This window comes from Electrona antarctica, assembly GCF_951216825.1.
Source record: "Electrona antarctica genome assembly, chromosome: 8".
NCBI lineage: Eukaryota > Metazoa > Chordata > Actinopteri > Myctophiformes > Myctophidae > Electrona > Electrona antarctica.
The window spans coordinates 39,618,464-39,638,634 of NC_136789.1; the positions used below are offsets into that span (position 1 = coordinate 39,618,464).

At 44.8% G+C, this 20,171-nt stretch overlaps 1 protein-coding gene across 1 annotated transcript; it reads left to right on the top strand.

Moving 5' to 3' along the window:
• The first annotated feature begins 609 nt into the window (after positions 1–609).
• Positions 610–19,156, top strand: pom121 (POM121 transmembrane nucleoporin). Its single transcript, XM_079508857.1, has 14 exons — positions 610–1,283; positions 3,057–3,320; positions 3,837–4,004; positions 4,559–4,639; positions 5,430–5,601; positions 6,701–6,789; positions 6,888–6,967; positions 7,917–8,038; positions 8,636–8,735; positions 9,088–9,510; positions 10,158–10,396; positions 11,162–12,482; positions 13,863–13,970; positions 14,269–19,156. The coding sequence occupies exons 1-14, from the start codon at positions 664–666 to the stop codon at positions 14,364–14,366; spliced, it is 3,885 nt and encodes a 1,294-aa protein (XP_079364983.1). The 5' UTR covers positions 610–663; the 3' UTR covers positions 14,367–19,156.
• The last annotated feature ends 1,015 nt before the right edge of the window (positions 19,157–20,171 follow it).

The following is a 20,171-nucleotide window of genomic DNA, read 5'->3' on the forward strand; positions in this document are numbered from 1 at the left end:
GTGAGGTGGGTTCGGGGGGCTAGGTCAAGTAGGAGCCTGACCAGTTTGTTTTGGGAAGTCTGGAGCCTGGTTTTAAGGGCCTTTGAGGTGCTGTGGTACCAGGAGGTGCATGCATAGTCAAAGAAACACACACACACACACACACACACACACACACACACACACACACACACACACACACACACACACAAAGTATTATTATTATTATTATTATTAATAGTAATAATTATTATTAATAATAATAATAATAATAATTATTATTATTATTATTATTGTTAATAATAATAATAATTATTATTATTAATAATAATAATAACAAATACAGCAACAACAGTTGCTATTTGACAGTTTGAAAATGTTGACATTAACCTGGCGTCACCCGGGCTTTTCAATGATAAGTGCATGATTTCTAAAGTTTCTATTAACGACTCTGTGCTCCAATCCGGTCTAGTGACTAGAGCCCGCCTCATTCGCACACACACGCATACACATCATAGAGTATATATGATACACATACGAGCACAAAAAGTTTCCGTATCCGCCCTAGACCGGATCCGCACTCTACACAATGAACGGAGTGAACCACAAACAGCGCCAGAAGAAGAACGACACAGCAGGGCTGCATCATGGGATACGTAAGTCCTCCCGCGGCGCGGTGCCGCCATGTCTCCTAGAGAGAAGCACTTCATATTTCTCATCTCTCTGTCGGTATCCGCGCTGCTCGTATTCACCCTGCTTCTTTACTACGTCCCCACGGTTCTCTACGCCACGCTGATCCTCGGAGTTTGCGGCATCGCGTGTTATTATTATTACAACAACGGACAGTCGCTGCTGTACGCCCGGCTAGGCCCCGTCGATCCGCGGCGTGGACTGAGCGTCGTAGCCGCGCTCCGCCGCTGGTTGACCGGCAGGGCCGCGAACGGAGCCGCAGCACCTCCGGCGGGGAGGACCTCCAGGAGCCACCGCGGCGGCGCTAACAAAGCGGCAGCCCACGTTGTCCGGGACTCGGGCGCGTACTCCGGCTTCGGTCTCCCCCCAGAGACCGCCGGTGGACTAGCGGGTGTTTATAGACGCGGAGCAGGAGGCGATTCTGTGTTCAGTCCGCGGGACATCCTCATGGGGTCCTACATCAGCAGACCTGCGGTGGTCCCGCCGCCGGTCGCCACCGGGAGAGGCTCCCACGGTCCTGGAGCCGTTGTTTACCCACGAGATCACCTCCGAGAGAGGCTGAGCCGGCCGAACCACGCGGTCCATACCCCCAACAGGAGACTGTCCTTCTCTGGGTGAGTTGAATCCTCTCTATCACAGCTGGTAATGGTAAAGTAATGCTTGATCATGTAATTGTTTTATGTCATAAACATGATCGAGTATTTATTGAGTGGTTCTCAAACTCTTTCACAGTATACAAATGGAATACAAAATGGAAGAAATTACTTACAGACCTGCAAGGGTCTATTTAGGAAGTCTGACAGTCCACTGACAGTGGTTCACAATCTTGAAATTATTCAGACAACCACTGGTTTATATCAGAGGGGTGGATGATTAACAAAAAAAATGTATACACACACACACCTGTCTGGAAAGTTGGAAACCCTTAATATTTCATTGTATGATATTAGCAGATAATCATAAGTGAAATAATGGAAATGTAATTAAATCCTGCAAGCCAACTGGGTGGTGGGGTCAGGTCACAGGTGCATTGATTTATTATTTACATAGCCCATTACTATGTAGTGGTGTGTTGATGAATGATGACTCTTTTAACAGGAAGTGCCCCCAGGGCCTGTAGAATGTTTCATCATATTTAAAAACAAAGTCTAGCCTAGCCCGCCATATTTCAAAAATGCTTTGGGTTTATTATATACCTCATTATCAGTGGAAGTGCGTTGCTATGTGAACAGCGTGGGTACAACAAGGTAATTTCCTGTCAGTCACTGATCCTCACACACACTGCAACAGGAAGCAAACCTGGACCCATTTAAGATGTTGATGTTGTGATTGTGAAACCGTCTGAAACGTCATCAGTACCAGATCAGTTTTTCACCACATTATGGCAGGTGGTGGTGGTTGGCTTAATACAAATAATTGTACAGTTAATAAGTAATTATAATAACAAAACTAATCTACAGCTAAATAAGTCCTGGGGCACCTGATCATGACCATAAGTCGATATCAAGAAATTGAACCTATGTTTGTCACACTATAGCAGATCATCTGCTATATACTGTAACTATTCATCATATAGTGATGTATTAAGTGTTAAGTGTTTTATACAGTTAAAGCATTTGTAATCATGGAAAATCCTTACTTTGTCACTCACCCATCATTTTATTAATCTTGGCTTGTTCTGTTGTTTTACTTCTTTTTACTCTTTCTTTTATGTTTGTTGTACAATGTCTCGGGAGCTTGTAGATAGAGGTTATTATTTTAAGCATCTGAATACTGCTCAAACTATCAATGTGTTCAGAAGCATTTTCCATCAAATCGTGATAATGGTCTCGATATTTCACAATTTTGTATAAAAGCAAAGTTTAACACCTCAGTCTGTGACTTCATCACCGGGTTGTCAGCAGTGACTCGACATGTAGAACAGCAGGAACAATATTACTAGTTAATTGTTTTGGAATCAGCGCTAGTGTGGCGGGAGGCTCCTTTTCTGTTTCACAAATCACACAATGGGACTTGTTCACGCAAACGCTTTCAGTTGTGAGATGGTTGGTGGCCATTGGACAGATCATCTATTATTTGATGATAGGGGCAGCTATATAATAAGATTCGTCTTCTTCCTGCTCCTTTGGAATATGTAAAGTAAATTAATGTAATTATTCATCCATCCATCCTCAACCGCTTATCCGGAATCCAACCACAGGGGTAACAGTTCCAACAGAGATATCCAGACTCCAGAACATTTGTAACTTCTCCTGGGGGATCCCGAGGCCTTCCCAGGCCAGTTTGGAGATATAATCCCCCCCCATGTGGTCGGTCGGTCCTTGTTCCGCCATGTAAAAATAAAATGGAATAAATTAAATTAAAACTAATCCATGTGTTCATCACAGGGAGCAGGTTGGCACGGCCAGCAGATTCACCATCACGCCGCAGCGCCACTACCCCCTGCAGCAGACGGGCACCTTCACCATCACGCCGCAGCGCCACTACCCCCTGCAGCAGACGGGCACCTCCTCGGTGGGGCTGCTGCCTCCGGCCCAGTGGGACAACTTCCGGAAGAAGAGCATCCTGAGCCCCCGTAACTCCTCCGTGCACGCCAGTCCGGTCACGGTGAAGATAGCCAGGCCAGACCACAGCACCTACAGATCCCCATTGTAAATTCATGTTATTTAATTTTCTCCACAAGTTATTCAAAACTATTCATGATCCTACATGGATTGCGGTTGTAACTCGCCACATTTGGATTCCATAGAAGCCAGCGTGTCTTCTATGAAAACATGTCGCGCACCGAAAATAGCAGGTCGACATGCTCACAACACGTCGCACCTGCGACGCCTTGTGAGTTTATAGATCGGCTATTTTTGATTATTAGTTTTAAGATTAAAACTAGCAGTAGAATATATGTTTAGAGAAGCATCTTCCATAAGCATGAATGGTCTCAGAAATGACAATGGTTATAATGCCTCAAATCTGTGATTTCTTCAACTGGTTGGCTGTACGTGGAACAGCAGCAACATAGGTTTAGAACAATAATACCGTAACATCATCGGTAGATTTTATTTTTCTTTATTCCATGCATCATTGCAGTCAGTCAGTGCCATGTAGCTACAAGCCTCTGTGTTGTTTGAAATGGTGGTTTGAGTTGTTGATGATGAGGGTCATTCCTTTAGCTTGGAGCACGTGGGCTCCCCCGGAGGGCTGTGTTCCCCAGGCCCAACGCCCCCCGCGGACCCCTGCTCCAGGGAGACGGTCCTCAAGGTGCTCAAAGAGAGCCGTAAGAGGGAGGTGGTTGACGACGAGGACAGGACATTTACAGACGAGCAGAAAAGCAAAAGAAGGTATGTAGGAGGCGCACACACAGCTCCCATTTTGTCACTTTGACTCCAAGAAATTCTACTGCAATGCACAATTAATTGATCATCATATCTGTAAAAACAAAAACAGTATTGGTAAAAATTGTATTTCTTTCTTCCCAATATAGTCTTTCTATTTTGTAATATTTTGTGAAGAATGAAGGCTGCGCATTCCATCAGTGTTGGAAGAATAAATTACTTTGAACTAATATGTGCATTAGTAGGCCCAATAGATCAGGGAATAACAATGCATTTTTTTGTAACAAAATAACAATGCACTTTTTTTTAGAAGTCTGCATATAATCACCCAGAACCCCATTTCTCTGTATAACAGGTTAGGTTAACTCTAATGGAACACCTGTACTGTCTGCAACATTAGTATCTATCGAATTGACCACGAGAGGGATATGTCAATTTCGTGCACTTAGAAATGGTAACATGGTATAGGCCAGTGGGTGCTGTGCCGTGTCGGCTTCCCTGCGAGTCAAAGTGAAAGATTGAGCACGTGTCTTTAAACCAACTTAATCTCCTTTCCAAAGACGCAACGACAGCGGAGGAAGCACACATTCTGCCTTTGAGCCCCTTCTGCCCAATGGAGTGCAATCCCAGCTCGTACCGAAGTGAGTTTAATGTCTGTTTAAACCATTTACCTAATCACAGATTGGGGGATATAGTGACATAAATATATTTTATGTCTGGTAATGTTTTTTTCCAAAAAAGAAAAAGGTAAATTCTGCTTTATTAACACTATTTGTGAGTCGGGTGGGCGAGAAAAGAAAATATTGTTATTTGTTCATAAATATATTTAATTTTGTCCTTAACATTTATGTGCCCTTCACACTACTGTACCCATGAGCGCACGTGGCGCCTACCAGCCTGATAGCCCTCCAGCTATGATTGTTAACCCTTCTCGCGGAAGCTATTGAGCCTATTATCACAACATCTGCTTGGCAGCTGTCTTGCTTTTAAGTCTCAGGCTATTTAGGACGTAATCAGGCAGGCCATCTCCAGTTTACTTCCTGTGTCTGCGTAAAGTAGGCTGCTGCCTTTTTAGGAGACCGGAAGCAGGTTGGAGTCTTATTTACAATGGAAGAGTGAACGTGAACACAGGTTCTGAACCATTCTTTAGCCCCATGGTCACTGAACTGGATACTGGACCAAATGGCCACGCTCACAACACGCCACGCTGTGACATGTTGTCAGCGTGTAGATTCGGTCATTAGTTATTTTTAAGATGAAAGACTATTTGAAGTGATCAAACTAGCAATAGAATAAAAGTTTAGAAGCATCAGAAATGTCAAATGCCTCAAATTAAATCTGTGTTTTCTTCAGCTGGTCGGCCTAAAACATCATTACATTTTCAGTCTTGAGATTTTATTTAGCTTTTTCCCCCATGTCTCCGCCCCTCAGGCCGGGAACCCTTAAGCGAGGCCTGAACTACGTGGCGGAGGAGGCTGTCATGAAGAGGTCTCGCACCTCCTCCATCAGCTCTCTGGGCGGCGGCGGCAGCCACATCCACACCACCGGCTCCGTCCGCAACCCCATACAGAGCTCCTACAGTTCCTCGCAGGGCTTCAGCCAGGTACAACCCCATACAGAGCTCCTACAGCTCCTCGCAGGGCTTCAGCCAGGTACAGCAAAGCCAGTGGACTCCCGACTCATGCATTGAAGGAAGCATGGGGTCAGTCCGTTGCTCTCCCCAGGTCGGCAGAGGGAGTGTAGCGCGCCCAGGATCACATTAGACTGACAATTGACACTGGGTGAAAAAGATGTGTTGCAAAAATCATGGGATAAAGATTTAAAGGGGGAAAACAAAGTAAAGCCAGTGGTTCTCAGACCTTTTTCTGTGCCAAAGACCCTCCAAATTGATATGTATTTGGCTGCGCATAGGGGGGAGGGGGGGACCACAGAAGAGAGGATTTGTGTTATTTTCCAAAACATTTTAGATATTTTTCAAAAGCTGTCAGAAATAGCAGAAGGGAGCAATCTAGAAATAGCCTTTTTTATTTTCTTTCTAAACGCATCAGAATAATTTAGTGTGAAATGTTATTTAAAGCAGTGCATTTTGCAACCACACTTCATGCTTATCCTACAAGAGAATGCATGCAAAGACATCCATTGCTGATTAGCAAAATTGAGAATTAACTTAGCCGAACTAAATCCTGTATAGAGACATGATTTGTATTTATCTGGAATGTTTTATCACATCATGGTAAAATCCTTGCCATGGTTAAAGGAGCACTATAAAGTTTTTTTTAATTCATAAAAAGGTAATCCAATGTCCAATTTGGTGGTCCAGGTGGTATGTTAATACAATATAACTTACACAGTTGGGGTTGTTGACACTATCTAAATGCCTCAATAGAAGAGCAGGAAGACAAAAAACTTGTCTTCCTGCTCTTCTATTGAGGCATTTAGATAGTGTCAAAGGTCATGTCTCACCTAGACACAGGATCTGGCACTCATTTTGACCTGATGGTCAAGATTCAATGTATCCCCTAAGCAAGCAGGCAGGCTCTATTGGTCTAATAATCTAATACAAAATCAGCACTTGCGCAGGAAACCGGGTTAACATCCGTGGTAGAAGAGGAAAGTCACACACAGTGCAGCCTAAAACGGTAAAGCCCTGACCAATGTTGACCAAGAATACAAAACTAAAACTAACTCCGTTTTGTCTTTAGTGGAAGAGAGCCTCGGCACACGCCTCCCCTCTCTCCAGCCCCATGTCGTCTCGCTCTCAGACTCCAGAGAGGGCTTCTGTCAAGCCCAGGTAGGATTTCTGCTTCGCTGTGACGAGTTGAAGTGATGATGAAATGCATGAGTGTCCCCTCTTCGTCATGTCTGACCCAGGCTTTGTGTTTTATCCAGGGAGGAAGATGCCAAGTCTCCCAGCTCTGCTTCCTCAGTGAAGTCTGACAAGGTGGCCACAGACACTGAACCCACCATATGTGAGTCTTTATAGGCTATATATTATATAAGTTCATACTGACATGTGTACGCAGTAAAAATCGGGTGTGTTAACTTGATATAAGACTCAAAGCCTGTTTTACAGTAGTCTAATGTGCTGAAGTTCAATTTTTGTGGGGGTCCTGCCCTCTCGATTAATTGGTTCTGAATGAGGCCACTTATACACAGCAGCGGTCTGTAGAGAAAAGGACAAAGTCCCATTGCGTTCTCACTTTTTATTCAGCTTTTACACGGAGATGCAAAACAGTGACTTAACATGCTGTAGTGTGCATGCCAGGTGGCTATGTCTACTTCCTATCACAAAGCTGTTTGTTTACATTCACCAATCTCACTACATTTGTATTCGTACAATGAGCGGGCGAGAGAGCGCTTGCTCATCCTAGGAACTCCAATATCGCCTACGGCTCTGCACCAATATAATAATCATAAGCAATGTGAGCCGACGTGAGCCATGATCATGTCACACGTTTTGCGGATTTGTCGTTTTGCCGTTTTTCTTTCTTTCCGTGTGGTGTGCTGCAGCTTCTATTCAGACTAAGACTCAAATGATGGTTAAAATCAAAACAACTGTGCTCACAACATGAGTTTAATGTTGTTTAATGCAGATTCTTTCTGTTTGGAACTTTGGATGTATGGGCTGTCAAGGCCAGAAAGTAGGGTTTTTTTGCCACTCAGTAGGCATTCCCACATAACCTCTGGGTATGATGATGATGTCACGCACATACCCTCTGGATTCAGATGTGGCATGTTGCCTTTGTTAATAGTTTATGTATTGCGTCTGAACATAAACTTGATAAAGCCAGTGTGATGCGATCATAGGCCTGCGACACAAAATGTAATGGCGGAATTTGTTTATTGAATGCACTGGTGGTTCCAGGATCACAAATGGAAACCTTTAACACGTATTGAAATCCCATGTTGCCATTCCAGCAAAAGTGGCCCCTGTCCCCAAGGTCCCAGTGGCTCTGTCGTCAAGCTCCACCAGCAGCGGAGGGAAACGGAAGCGTAAGATCCAGCTGGTGGCCAGCCACGATGGGGAGCAGATCTCCCTGGTAAGATGATCAGTCCATTATGAAACACATTATTATTATAGTGTTGCCGTCAGCCAGAAACCTCTTATCTCCATATTCTAATGTGTTTGGGCTTTTTCCTTGTAAAATGAATACCCTACTACAGCGCCACACACAAGTAGCGGATCCACGTGCCGGGTTTCAAGCTAGATCTGCTAAAATTTTTTTATTTGAAAACGGTTTTGGACATACAATATGGGGTTTTCCATCAACTGATGATTACTGTATGTAGGGTTTTTTTTCTACTTTTATTGGATAGTTAATTTTTTTAATTGATTGTAGATGAGGAATATGAAATTGTCATTCCGAAGTTATTTTCTTTCTTCATCCCACCAGAATGAAAAATCGAAGAACGACTGACATAGAAACATAGCTTTTTCAGAAAACTGTCAGGACGTAGAAGACATTTTTAGAATCTGATCTCAGGTCAAAATGGGTTAATGCATGTTCGCCAACCTTAATCCGGTCGTTTTCCGCATGTCGGACCAATGACTGGTCGGAAAAGCGTACCTTTTCACCACCAGCTGCATTTTCAGCCATGACAATGTTTCAGTTCTGCTGATGGTAATTCCCTTGCAGCCTCCACCCCCAGAGCTGGGATACACCATCACCGTCAAAGACTTGGACCAGGAGAAGAGAGCCGCCCTCAACAAGATCCAGAAAGTCCTGGAAGAAGTCGGTGAGTGTCGAAAACATTTTAAAAAAACCACACACACAATCAGGAATTGATTTCTTCGAATCGATTTTTATTTTATTTTTTTGTTAATTAAAACATTAAAATTTGTTGTGCATCAAAGACCGCTCCAGTCAAACTGACAAAAACCCACCAGTCTATAAGAATTGACAATCAAACGAAAGAGAAGGATGATCACATTGGCTGAGGCTTAATTACACGATGAACTCGAGGTGTACTCGTTGGCTCATTCTTGATACAGATTGCACAAAGCGCACTCAGATATTCTTAATAATTATGGCCCGTACGCTCGGTGTGTTTCAAACCATTAACCCTGTTCACCTGCTTCTGCGTGTAGCTCCAGAACCAAAGAAGCCTGATCCTCCCTCGGCAGAGCCTGCTCCTTCCTCTCAGGCTGCTGCCTCCTTCTCCTCCTCCTCTGTGGACTCCGGCCCCACCCTGGCCAGCCTCCTGGCGGCCCCCCTGCCCACCGCTACCACCTCCTCCATCTCCTCCTCCGCCCAGAGCAGCAGCATGGCAGCAGCGGCAGCACCCATCCCCGTCATCAACCTGGACCCCAGCCCAGCCGCCACCGCCATCACCAGCAGCAGCATGAGCACGGCCCCGAGCTTCACGGCCGCCCTGGCTCGCTCCTCCCCGGCCCCTGCCCCAGCGGCTGCGCCTGCCCCTGGCCTCCCCAACTCCCTGCTGGAGATCCTGAAGATGCAGAGCGTCCCTCCAGCCGGTTCCACCACATCAACGCTCAACACCACCACAGCAGGTAGGCTTAGATCAGTCGTTCTTTGATATATTTGTGTCCCGGGACACCCACCTGAAATTATTTTGTGCCAGAGTTTTCAAAAATAGCAGATGTACAAGCTTGGAACGACTACCTCTGGTCTGCTTTGAGGCAAGATTCCAGAGAAGAAGGGAAGATATAACCTCATGATCAGCTCTGTAGCAGTGGCCATCAAACTGTTCTTCTGGATCGGACTAGTGAAGAAACATGGGGATGGTTGCGGTATATTAGAGAAGTCGATGGGTGGCTCTTCCAAGAGAGATTTTGCGCTCTAATTAGAAGGAGGGTGTAATTGCCATCCTGCCGTTTCTCTAATTTCTTTGAAAGTGTCCATGTCTCGGAGCCATAGAGTAGAATCGGCTCGACGGCCGTCCTAAATATTTACTTTAAACCCCTTACTAAGCTGGGATGACCAGATCTTATGCAAATCTTATGAGATAGAGTTATGGAGCTGCCATCAACATGAAGTAGGAAACGTCCAACCTTCTGGAGCAGTGCCTTGGGAGCCACGACCATGAGCTCTGGTTTTGAACTGTTTAGTGTAGCTTCTATGATATTAGACGAAACAGAACAGAAGCAGATGATGATCACTCTATCATTACTGTATGGTTGTGTGTGTTCTTTTTTAGGTCCAGTATTGACAACCACCTCGGAGCCCAATGGTTCCGTGCTGAAGCCTGCCTCCACCACGGCTCAGCCACCTCCACCCTACTCCGCCTCCACCCTGTCGGGCCTCAGCCAGGCCTCCAGCAGTGTGAGCTCTGCCTTCAGCCAGGTGCTGGGTGGGGGTCAGACCACCATGGCAGCCAGCAGCCTGTTTGGACTGAGCAGCAGCACGCACACCGCCTCTTCAGCCTCCAGCACATCGGTTAGGCCTGTCACCGTTATTACATGATGGCCTAATGGCGCAATTATTTGAGAAAATCGCAATTAATTAACACAGATTTTGCATAATCGTCAGAGCGCCGAAGTCCTCACTCATCCCCTGGTTCATGGAAGTTTTTCTCTTTGGAGAATAACATGGGGTCATCTTAAAATCGTCTCATATAAGCATTGTGGTCCAAAAATAAACAAACTGTCTCGGCGTTATTTTCGGGGAGGTGTCTCTGTATCGTTTTATGACAGTTAGTCCCTCGTATTTGATTCAGTCTGTTTCTAGCAAAAATGTAACTAATTCAGCAGCGGCAACATTAGCGTTTTCTCTCAGTCAGTTGATTCTTCATATCCATATGAGTGATACTAGGCTAGGATGATTTGCTTATTTTTAAATCACAGTTAAAGTACATGAACCCGTGGACTTAGCGCCCTCTACCGATATTGACGTCAGACTTCGGTGCTCTATTGTTTCCATGTTGAAAATGTTTCCTAAACTAGCAGAAATAGCTTGTAGATCAGCTATTTATAAAAAAAAACGTATATATATAATGTAATTGTTAAATATGTCAGAAATTAATTTGTATATTTAAGTTGTTTATCATATCTGCCCTGCTCCATTTTTGTTTACGAAGCCTAAGGCAAACATTTTATTTTTTTATTCACATGTTCCAGTGCCAAAAACACTATTACATCGTTAATCGCAATTATTTGTATGAAAATTAATCGTTCAACTTACATTTTTTTGTAATGGTAACAGCCCTTCATGTCGGCTCCCATGGTCCCCGGTAGCGACTCGGCAGCCGGCACAGCTAACCCTCTCCTGGCCTCCGGCTTCAAGCCCATCTTCGGCGCCAACCCAACCACCGCCCCGGCCTCCTCCTTGGCCGCCTCCTCCGACAACAAGCCGGCCGTGCCCACCTTCAAGCCGCTGTTTGGCAGCACCGGCGCGACTGGCTTCGGCCAGCCCGCGGCAGCAGCAGCCACCTCGGCCCCGTCGGTCACCTCCGTCAGCGTCACCTCCATGTTTGGCGGGGGGTCCCTGACGGCGACCACCGCCCCCCCGTCGATGTTCGGCAGTCTCGCCACCAGTACCACCTCCTCTTCCGGTACCACCACCGCAGAGTCTGCCGTCAAGCCTCTGTTTGGAAACTGGGGCGCTCCCTCCTCCACGACGAGCAGCGCCTCCACAATGGCGCCCGCCTCCTCCGTCATCAGCGGGCCTTTCGGGGTTCAGTTTGGAGCCGCCGCCACCACCGCGGGCCCCACCGCCGCCCAGACCTCGTCCACTAGCAGCGCCTTTGCGTTCGGCGCTGCTCCCGCCACCACCTCCGCCAGCACCACCCAACCCTCCAGCACCGGCCAGAACCCCTTCGCCTTCGGCCAGGCGGCGACTACTAGCGGCCAGAACCCCGCCACCACCATGTCCTTCGGTGGCTTCGCCATGCCCAACGCCGCCACCACCACGGCGGGGGCCTCTGTGCCCCCCGCCGCCCCGCAGCAGCCCACCTTCAGCTTCGGAAAGCCTCCGTCGTTTGAGGCGGCCACAACGGCTGCGCCGCCGCCGGCCTACCCCGGTGCGACCATGACCACGGCGGCGGTGAAACCGTTCAGCTTCGGGCGAGGCAACGGGGCGGCGCCAGCCGCAGCAGCAGCGCCCGCCCCCACCGCGGCTCCCTTCACGTTCGGCTCGGCCGCCGGCCCCGCCCCCACCACGGCCTCCACCTTCGGGGCCCCCACCACGGCCTCCACCTTCGGGGCCCCCGCCAAGCCGGCGTTCGGCTCCGGCGGCTTTTCGTTCGGCAGCGCCGCGGCGGCTCCGGCGGCGGCGGTGCCCCCGAGCTTCGGGGCGGCCGCTCAGACTCAGACTGCGCAGGCGCCGGCCGGCTTTGGTTTTGGTAGCGCCGCGGCGCAACAACAAACCCCCGCCGGCCCTGCTGCCAATCCAGCCTCTGGTTTCAACTTTGGCGGTGCCATGACGGGCACGCAGTTCCAAACGCCCGTTTCTAATAACGCGCCGCCGCAGATGTCCGTGTCCGGCTTCAACTTTGGAGCTGCTGCTAGTGGTACGCCAACGTTTGGTGAGTAATGAAGCGTATAATGTTACTTAGCCACTTAAACCCTATACCAGTGGTTCTCACACATTTTCATGTCAAGGACCCCAAAATTGATGTGTATAATTTTGACCACGGACCCCCATCTGAAAAGGTTTTGCCAGGGACCCCAGAAGAGATTTTTTATGTTACGATTTAGCATTAGCGTAGCACGAAGTGACACACTGTGAGCTTTTAGATCTATTTTTGAACAGCAAATTGTGCTGCTATATTAATTCATTGCTTGGTTGGGAACCCACTGGACCCCTGGTGGGGGGGGGTCTCACTTTGAGAACAACTGCCCTATACACCCCCAAGACCTTAGTATATTGATACAATCGATTATTTCCATTGCAAAATGGTATGATACAAAGTCAATGCTGCTGTTTACATTTCGATATACTTCGATTCTTGAATTTAAAATCGATTTTCTGATGCAATTGTTACACCCCCAGTGGTTAGGGTTTAGAAAACGTTGATAGATGTCAAAATTGTAGTTGTGTCTGAATTTGACCCATTGCCCCATTCAAATCCTAATGTTTAACCTCACAGGAACTTTTTGCAACAACTATGTGAGACAAATGCATTATCTTGTCATCAACTATAAACTGTTCTAGTTCAATGCCAGCCTACATTTACAGCCAAAACAGGTCATGTGTTTGGTCCTGAATCGGCACCGGCCCCCACTGAATCATGGCAGCTTTGTTTCCATAATAACTCTAAGCGGACTCAGACAGACTCCTCCCCCTGGCCAGCCGGGGCGCCTGATGGAGGGGAAAGGAACTGGTCGGAATAACGTGTTCCTTCCACTCGCTACGTCCAACCAGGGAAACTCCCCCCTGTCAGGTGTAAAGGAGTAACTTGGACACTCGGGCATGAAGGAAGCATGAGTTCAAGTCCGTTGCTCTCCCATATATGGGGACTAGGTTGGCGGAGGGTGTGTAGAGCCCAGGATCACATTAGATAATTGACACAGGGGTGAAAAATGGGATACAAAATCGTGGGATAAAAATTATAGAAAAAAAAGACAGACTCTTGCAATGTTCATGGATTGAAGTTCTCAGTCACCACGACTGATTTCAATCGTGGATTCCATAGAGCATGCCTTCTATGAAAGCATGTTGCACAGTGAAAATAGCCGATCTCTGAGATGCATTAAGAGCTTAGAGAGGCTGTTTTCTGTTCAGTTTAATATTTCAGCATTTGAAGTTTTCAAACTAGCAACATTGTCTTCCATAAAATCGTAATATAGTCTCGGATATTTCATATAAAAGCACCTTCACCTAGTTTGCAGTGTGTAGAACAGCAGGAGCGGGGGGCTCCTCTCACATTGTTTCACAAATGAAAATGTTTCCTTTTTGCCTTCAGGGACTTCTACTCCCACCTTTGGACAGAGTGCCCCCACAGGTCCCATTCCCTTTGGCAGCCCAGCAACTCCCGTGCAAGGCTTCAACTCTGTCGCACCTTCTCCCTTTGGTAAGAGAGAGTCATAGACATTGTAGATTGGCTGTTTTTGCACAACGCTGGTGTACAAACTTGTTTTTTTTATCATGCACCTTATATTGGACTTTTTTTTGGACTATTTGATTTGCCTGTGCCTTCCTGTTATTGAGCTGTTCTGTGTTCCTTTCCTCTTCTTTTCTGTCCATCCATATTCTAATTTCTTCCTGTGCCTGCAATGTTTGAGAGCTCGTGCAGAAAAAAATCGTGTGATGATGATGATGATTCGACAATAAATCTGATTCTGACTTCCTCCCTGAACCATGTCTCACAGGCTCAGCGACTCCTTCTTTCTCCATCGGCGCCAGTTCCAAGCCCTCCGGTGCCCGGCAGAGGCTGCAGGCCCGCAGACAGCACCCCAGGAAGAAGTAACGGCAGGTCAAAAACCAACTGCAGTGGTTGGTTCTCAAACTTTTTGTTTATTTTCAAGGAACTCCCATAACTCCCGAGAGCAAACTAATGGGGTCCATTCGGTTCCATTAGTTCGCTCTCGGAGTTACAGACCTGAAAGGGTCCATTTGGAACCCCCTCCCCCAAGGAACTCTGGCGATCCCCTGAACCCACTTTGAGAACCACTGCTACAACCCAAGACAGCTTCTGCGTGTGCGGGGGAATGGGGGACGGACGTGTATTTTGTCGCTACTGTTGCTGCTATGGCTAAATAACGACTAGCATAGCTGCCTGTTCTAATCCCACACCCCACACTTAAAAGACCACACTTTCCCTGTGTGTGTGTGTGTGTCTGTGTGGGTGTGTGTGTGTGTGGTCTTCTCGGCCATGCTCACCCTTGTGTTTGCCGGGAGAAATTTAACCCGCGTTCTGTTGCTGCTTGGCTGACTACGTCGATCCAGGAGGGAACAGGATGGCTTAGGGAGGTGGATTTGAAGCGCAAATGTATATTCTACTTGAAAAGAAGCGAGACTGTTTAAAAAGAAAATTAAACGGCATCGATTCTACGCAAACAACACATAATACAATTTAACCCCCCCCCCTTACTGTATTTGGTGTATCCCATGTTTTTGTCCCAAGTTGAGTCAGACTCATCCTTTTTTTCCCTCCTTTTTTAAAATGTGACGTGCTAACCAGGTGTGAGTGTAGACTACGTATGTATCAATGTATCAGGTCAAGAGCATATTCTTTAGCAATGCCAAACAATAGGGCTTAATGCACCATTTTATTTTATTTTTCCAATGTGAAATATCCACTAAGCTCTTTAGAACAATTATATTTTAATTGCGTTTTGGGTTGTAAAGAATTGTCTCTTGTCTCCGCGAATGAATGACCACAGCATGTCTGAATACCTAGATCCTTGTGTTTTTTTTCTTTTTTCCATTTAGTACATTATTATATGCATTCCCCTTACATTTGAAGTACTTTACCAGACGATGTGTGTTTGCCTAGTGTCCTAAATGGTGGTGATTGCCAATGTGTGAAACCAAAGCCGGTTGTTAAAAAAAAAAACAAGACTGCCCTTGTGACATAACCTGACTTTAGGATGAGCCTAAAGTCAAATGCAAGCCACATGTTGATGTGTACTAGATGAGAACAAGTGGTTCTCAACTGTTTTATTTCATTTTATTGTTATTCTTTCACATTGGGAGCCCCATTTGGCTAAACGGGACACAGTATTGCTTTATTAAAGCTGTTCCAATGCCAGAACATCTTGTTACCCCGCGTTGGGTCCGACACGGTCAACTCCTCAGTGTTCATTTAACTCATGAGTGTACAAATGGAGCTTTTCGGGGAAATGTATTAACTCCTACCTAGTGTACAAATGGAACCTTTGCGTCCATTTGGTTCCATTTGTACTCTCCGAGTTAAATGAGTACTGAAGATTTTTACTGTGCAATCCACAGGTGGAGACTTAACTACTTGACTACCTCTCTTTTCAACACCGATTTCCTTATTCAGTGTAGCTGTGGTGCAGTGCGGCGACAACAACCCTCTTAAACAAGTCATTGAGGAGGGGAAAAAAGTACATGTGAATTCCTACTAAGATGAGTTTGATGATAATTTGGGTGACGCCTCTTTTCCTCCGAAATGCTCTTGAGATTTATAATGGCACAGGAACTGTTATGTTGAAGAGCATACTGCTTTAATGTCATGTAAATGTAGTAATATTCAGTATTGACCCATGAATACTTAAAGGACCACGTCACCACTTTTCAACTTATCTTCATATAATTGGTCCTCACTAATGTTCATGATAAAATGCCACCATTTTTGACATCATCGTTAGGCAGAGTTTCTTTTTAAAACAAGATTTTTTTCCCGAAAAATATTGAGATTTTTATTATCTTGAGAACAATGGCTTCCATTATTGCATTGCAACTTTTCAGGAATAGAAAGCCTGCCGTTTCTATTAGCTTGGATTCCCCATCGATGATATCACTGGTGGACGGGTTTCTGAACTGCCCACAGCCCTACCAATGAGACTCAGACGGAGTAGAATAAATGGTGCTATTTTATCATGATTATTAGTGAGGACCAATTATATGAAGATAGGTTGAAAAGTGGTGAAGTGGTCCTTTAAATACCTCCCAGATTGTGGTTTCTATCTGAACCATTAAGATTCCACCTTTCGTTCAGGCCAAAAAGTTCCCCAGCCTATACCATTTTACTGTCATAAACGGCAATGTATTTAAAAGCCTTCAGACTACTACTAACTATACTCTGGTAGACACCATGACACCTTTCAGAATTTGAAAATCCAACAGAGGTTATGGTTTTCCTTTTGCATCAAAAGTACAGACTGGAGCCTTTACTGGAAAGATCATATTTGCCCCCCCCCCCCCCCCCCCCAGCTATGACTTTCACTCACTTTAGATATTTGATGTAATGTTTCATTTTTTTATTCTGTTTATTATTACTACTGTAGATTTGCCTTATTGGGTCGCACTTGGAGGAAATGAATGTGAATGGCAGCATATTTGCTTGTGTGGGGGCATTGGTCGTAACGTGGGGATCAAGTGCAGTCGAGGATAGGAGTCGATATTATATTTTTGTATGGCTTTTTATGAAGGGTCGCTTCCTGCAACTGGCACCAAGATCCCCCCCCCCCCCCCCACCACCACCAAAACAGATTTTCTTTCCCCTCTGAAAGCCAATGCAAAAAAGGAGCCACTTTATTAGGTGGATATACGTTGTTTCAGTTGTTTCTTGGTGAATGAAATAGTTTACATTTAAGTCTAATAGATACTTATCAGCAAAAGAGGCAAATTTTTGTCACATGATAATAATAAAAACCTACATATTTTTCAACTGAAAAAAAAAATCGACAACTCTGAAAAACGGTCGGCCGTTCTTGTCAAAGCGTTGGTGCGTAAATTAGGATTTATAATGATTCCCATTGGATCGGGTCTCTTTATTTTTTTTCTTAAGTATTGATGAATGTATTTGTCGAAAGTGAATTTAAAACTGTTTTCCACAAAGCTCATGTTCATTCATGCTGGACTGAAACTCAGGACTGAAGGGAACCGTATGTTTAACATTAATGTGATCTTTTACCACCCAGGGAAGGTGAACAGAAATCCCCTGGGGGGTGGAGGGTAATGTTGCACTCCTAATACCTGACTTAAACTCGGTTGTGCGCGGGTGCCTGCGTACCGAAAATCGCCGATCCGCTGCTTTTGGTGCACGACACCCACGCACAACAAAGTACAACTCAGGCTTTAGATTCGAAGCCTATTATATGGTGTGTAGATTATTTGTTTTTCCAAGTCCTCATTTTTAATACGAAGTCGCCCCCTCCTGGACAAACCAGTTGTTGATTCTGAAATGTGTGAATTTGTACGTGGGTGTATGATAATAATTTTGGGCGGCGAAGGGGGGCTTAACCAGTGGCTAACCCATGCTTAAAACAAAGAACAAGAAAATGTATATATTTTTGTATATCAAGCAGGTTTCTATTAGAGTTCCTTCAAGCTTGGCTCAGTAAGGCGCTTGGTCTAAACATGTATATTAGTTAAAGACCAAACTTTTTGTTTCTGTTTTGTTTGTGCTAATTCATTACATTTTTCCTCAACCATATTGCTGTGGTGGAATAAAACTGTCAAAGTTTTCCCCTGTCAGGCGTTTATTTTAAATGTGTTTTTACATGGTCTGGTATGTGACTGGTTGTGTTTTCATGGTGTGTAAAAAAAGAAAAGAAAAAGCTCTCTGGTTGACGCATGGTCTCATGTGGGTTTCACAGAACATGGATATCAACCATATTTATACAGTTATTACATCTATCTTTATTTTATTTCCACAACGTTTGCATGGGTTTGTATACCCAGGTGGTGACTGAGTTCATGTTTAGGGCTACCTGGCAATCTTTCATTAACCACTTTCACCTGCCGTCCCAATTTGGAGCATTTATAAACGGGGGAAAAAAATCAATTTGAAACATTTCAATCTGGCAATACCTTAAGATTGATTTTTTTGCACTATACCATCGGCTTTCTGACATTCCAGTTAAACCTGTGACCCACCGAGCACATGAAACTTGACTGTTTTTGTTTGTTTGTATAGTTTAAATTGTAATTTATGTATTTTTCCACAGACCATTTTAAAATCACAATTGTTATACAGTATTGAGAAGCACAAATAATCTGTGTCAAGGACTTTTACAGTTTGGGTTCTGTTAGTAAATGGAGGAACCTTTTTTATTTTCACGGCGTACGTAACATGGACTCCTCCTTTCCTACGTGTCAAACAGATATACCATTATTTCACCGTGAAAAGTGTGAGGAACAATGATTGTGTGATGGATTTGTGTGTGGTATTTAAGTCTCGCTTCAGACATGAAAACGGCCCTTAAAAATAATTTCACACGTTTTTGTACAAGGGAACCAAAGGCTGTGGTTTCAGAGCGATTGGAGAATGACTGCGCAATACAAATCCTCTAGTTATGTGAACTCTGAGCATGTACAAATTGACCCATACGAGTCCATTTTGTTACACTCCCAGAGTTCAGAATGGATACAATAACTGGGGATTTTGCTGTGTATAAGACGTGCCTACGAATTTGGGACTTTAATTGTCTGTGACGGTGTGCGTGAGTGTGCAGATGTTTTGGATGTTGCGTGAACGTTGCTGCACTGGGCAGGGCAGTGTAATATAGCCTCTACTCATGATGTCTTGAATTGTGCTGGTTTTAAATAAAAATGTGACAAGGTTGACACTGGTGTATTCCTTTCCGTTGAATGGATGATGTCAAATGGAAAAGCACAAACATATTTCTCCTTCTCCTTTCCTCTATTAATCTCTTTTTTTCCTTTCCTTTGAAAGGGAGATGAAAATCTTAAGCTTAATTTATGCTTAGTTAGTCTTAAACCTGATTTAGTTAGGGTGCATTAATTAGTATAGTAATATACCAGTAAAAATGATTTAATAACCAGTTATTGTACTATAACTTATAACTGTCATCTACAACTTATGACCACTTCACTTTTCTGTTGTGTTTTTTTTTACCACTCGGTGAGCGTTCCCGCATAATTACGGGGAGTCTGGGACGATGATGTCACGCACATAGCCTCAATAGAGCCTGTCTGCTTAAGGTCAAAACTTTGGTCAGATCATGTGTCTACTGTAGGTGAGACATTGTATTAACATACTCTACCACAGTTTGGGCAAAATTACATTGTATTCATTCAAAACACAGTGCTTTAACTTTACTCCTGAGCTCAGTTTATTGTGGTTTAAATTATGAGATATTGTGTGATTGTGAAAAGTGCATTTTAGCCTGAGAGTGGCGCTAGAGGATGGTTTATGGGGTGGCTCACTATCCTTGCTGATGATTTCATGGCAATCTGGCCATTAGATTTTGGAATATCTTGTGTCATCAGAAATTGTGTCCTAATGGTGGCGCTAATGGACAGGGCATTGGGCAGTGGTGGAAAGTGACATTTACTCAAGTACCGTAGGCTACTTTTACTTGAAATGATTATCTGTTCAATTCTTAATACTTTTTATCCTTCTATCTACTCCAAATCTCCAATACATCTTTTTACTTCACTACAAATATTTGACAGCTTTAGCCTACTATAGTTTGCAGATTATTGCAACTGTAGGTCGCATTTACTATGAAAACCTGCATCTCCTGTCCGTTAGTCACGCACGCCTCCATATATGGTCACGCCTCGTGACTTAATGGAAACCCTTAGATCTCCATATGCTGTCAGTGGGCGGGGGGTT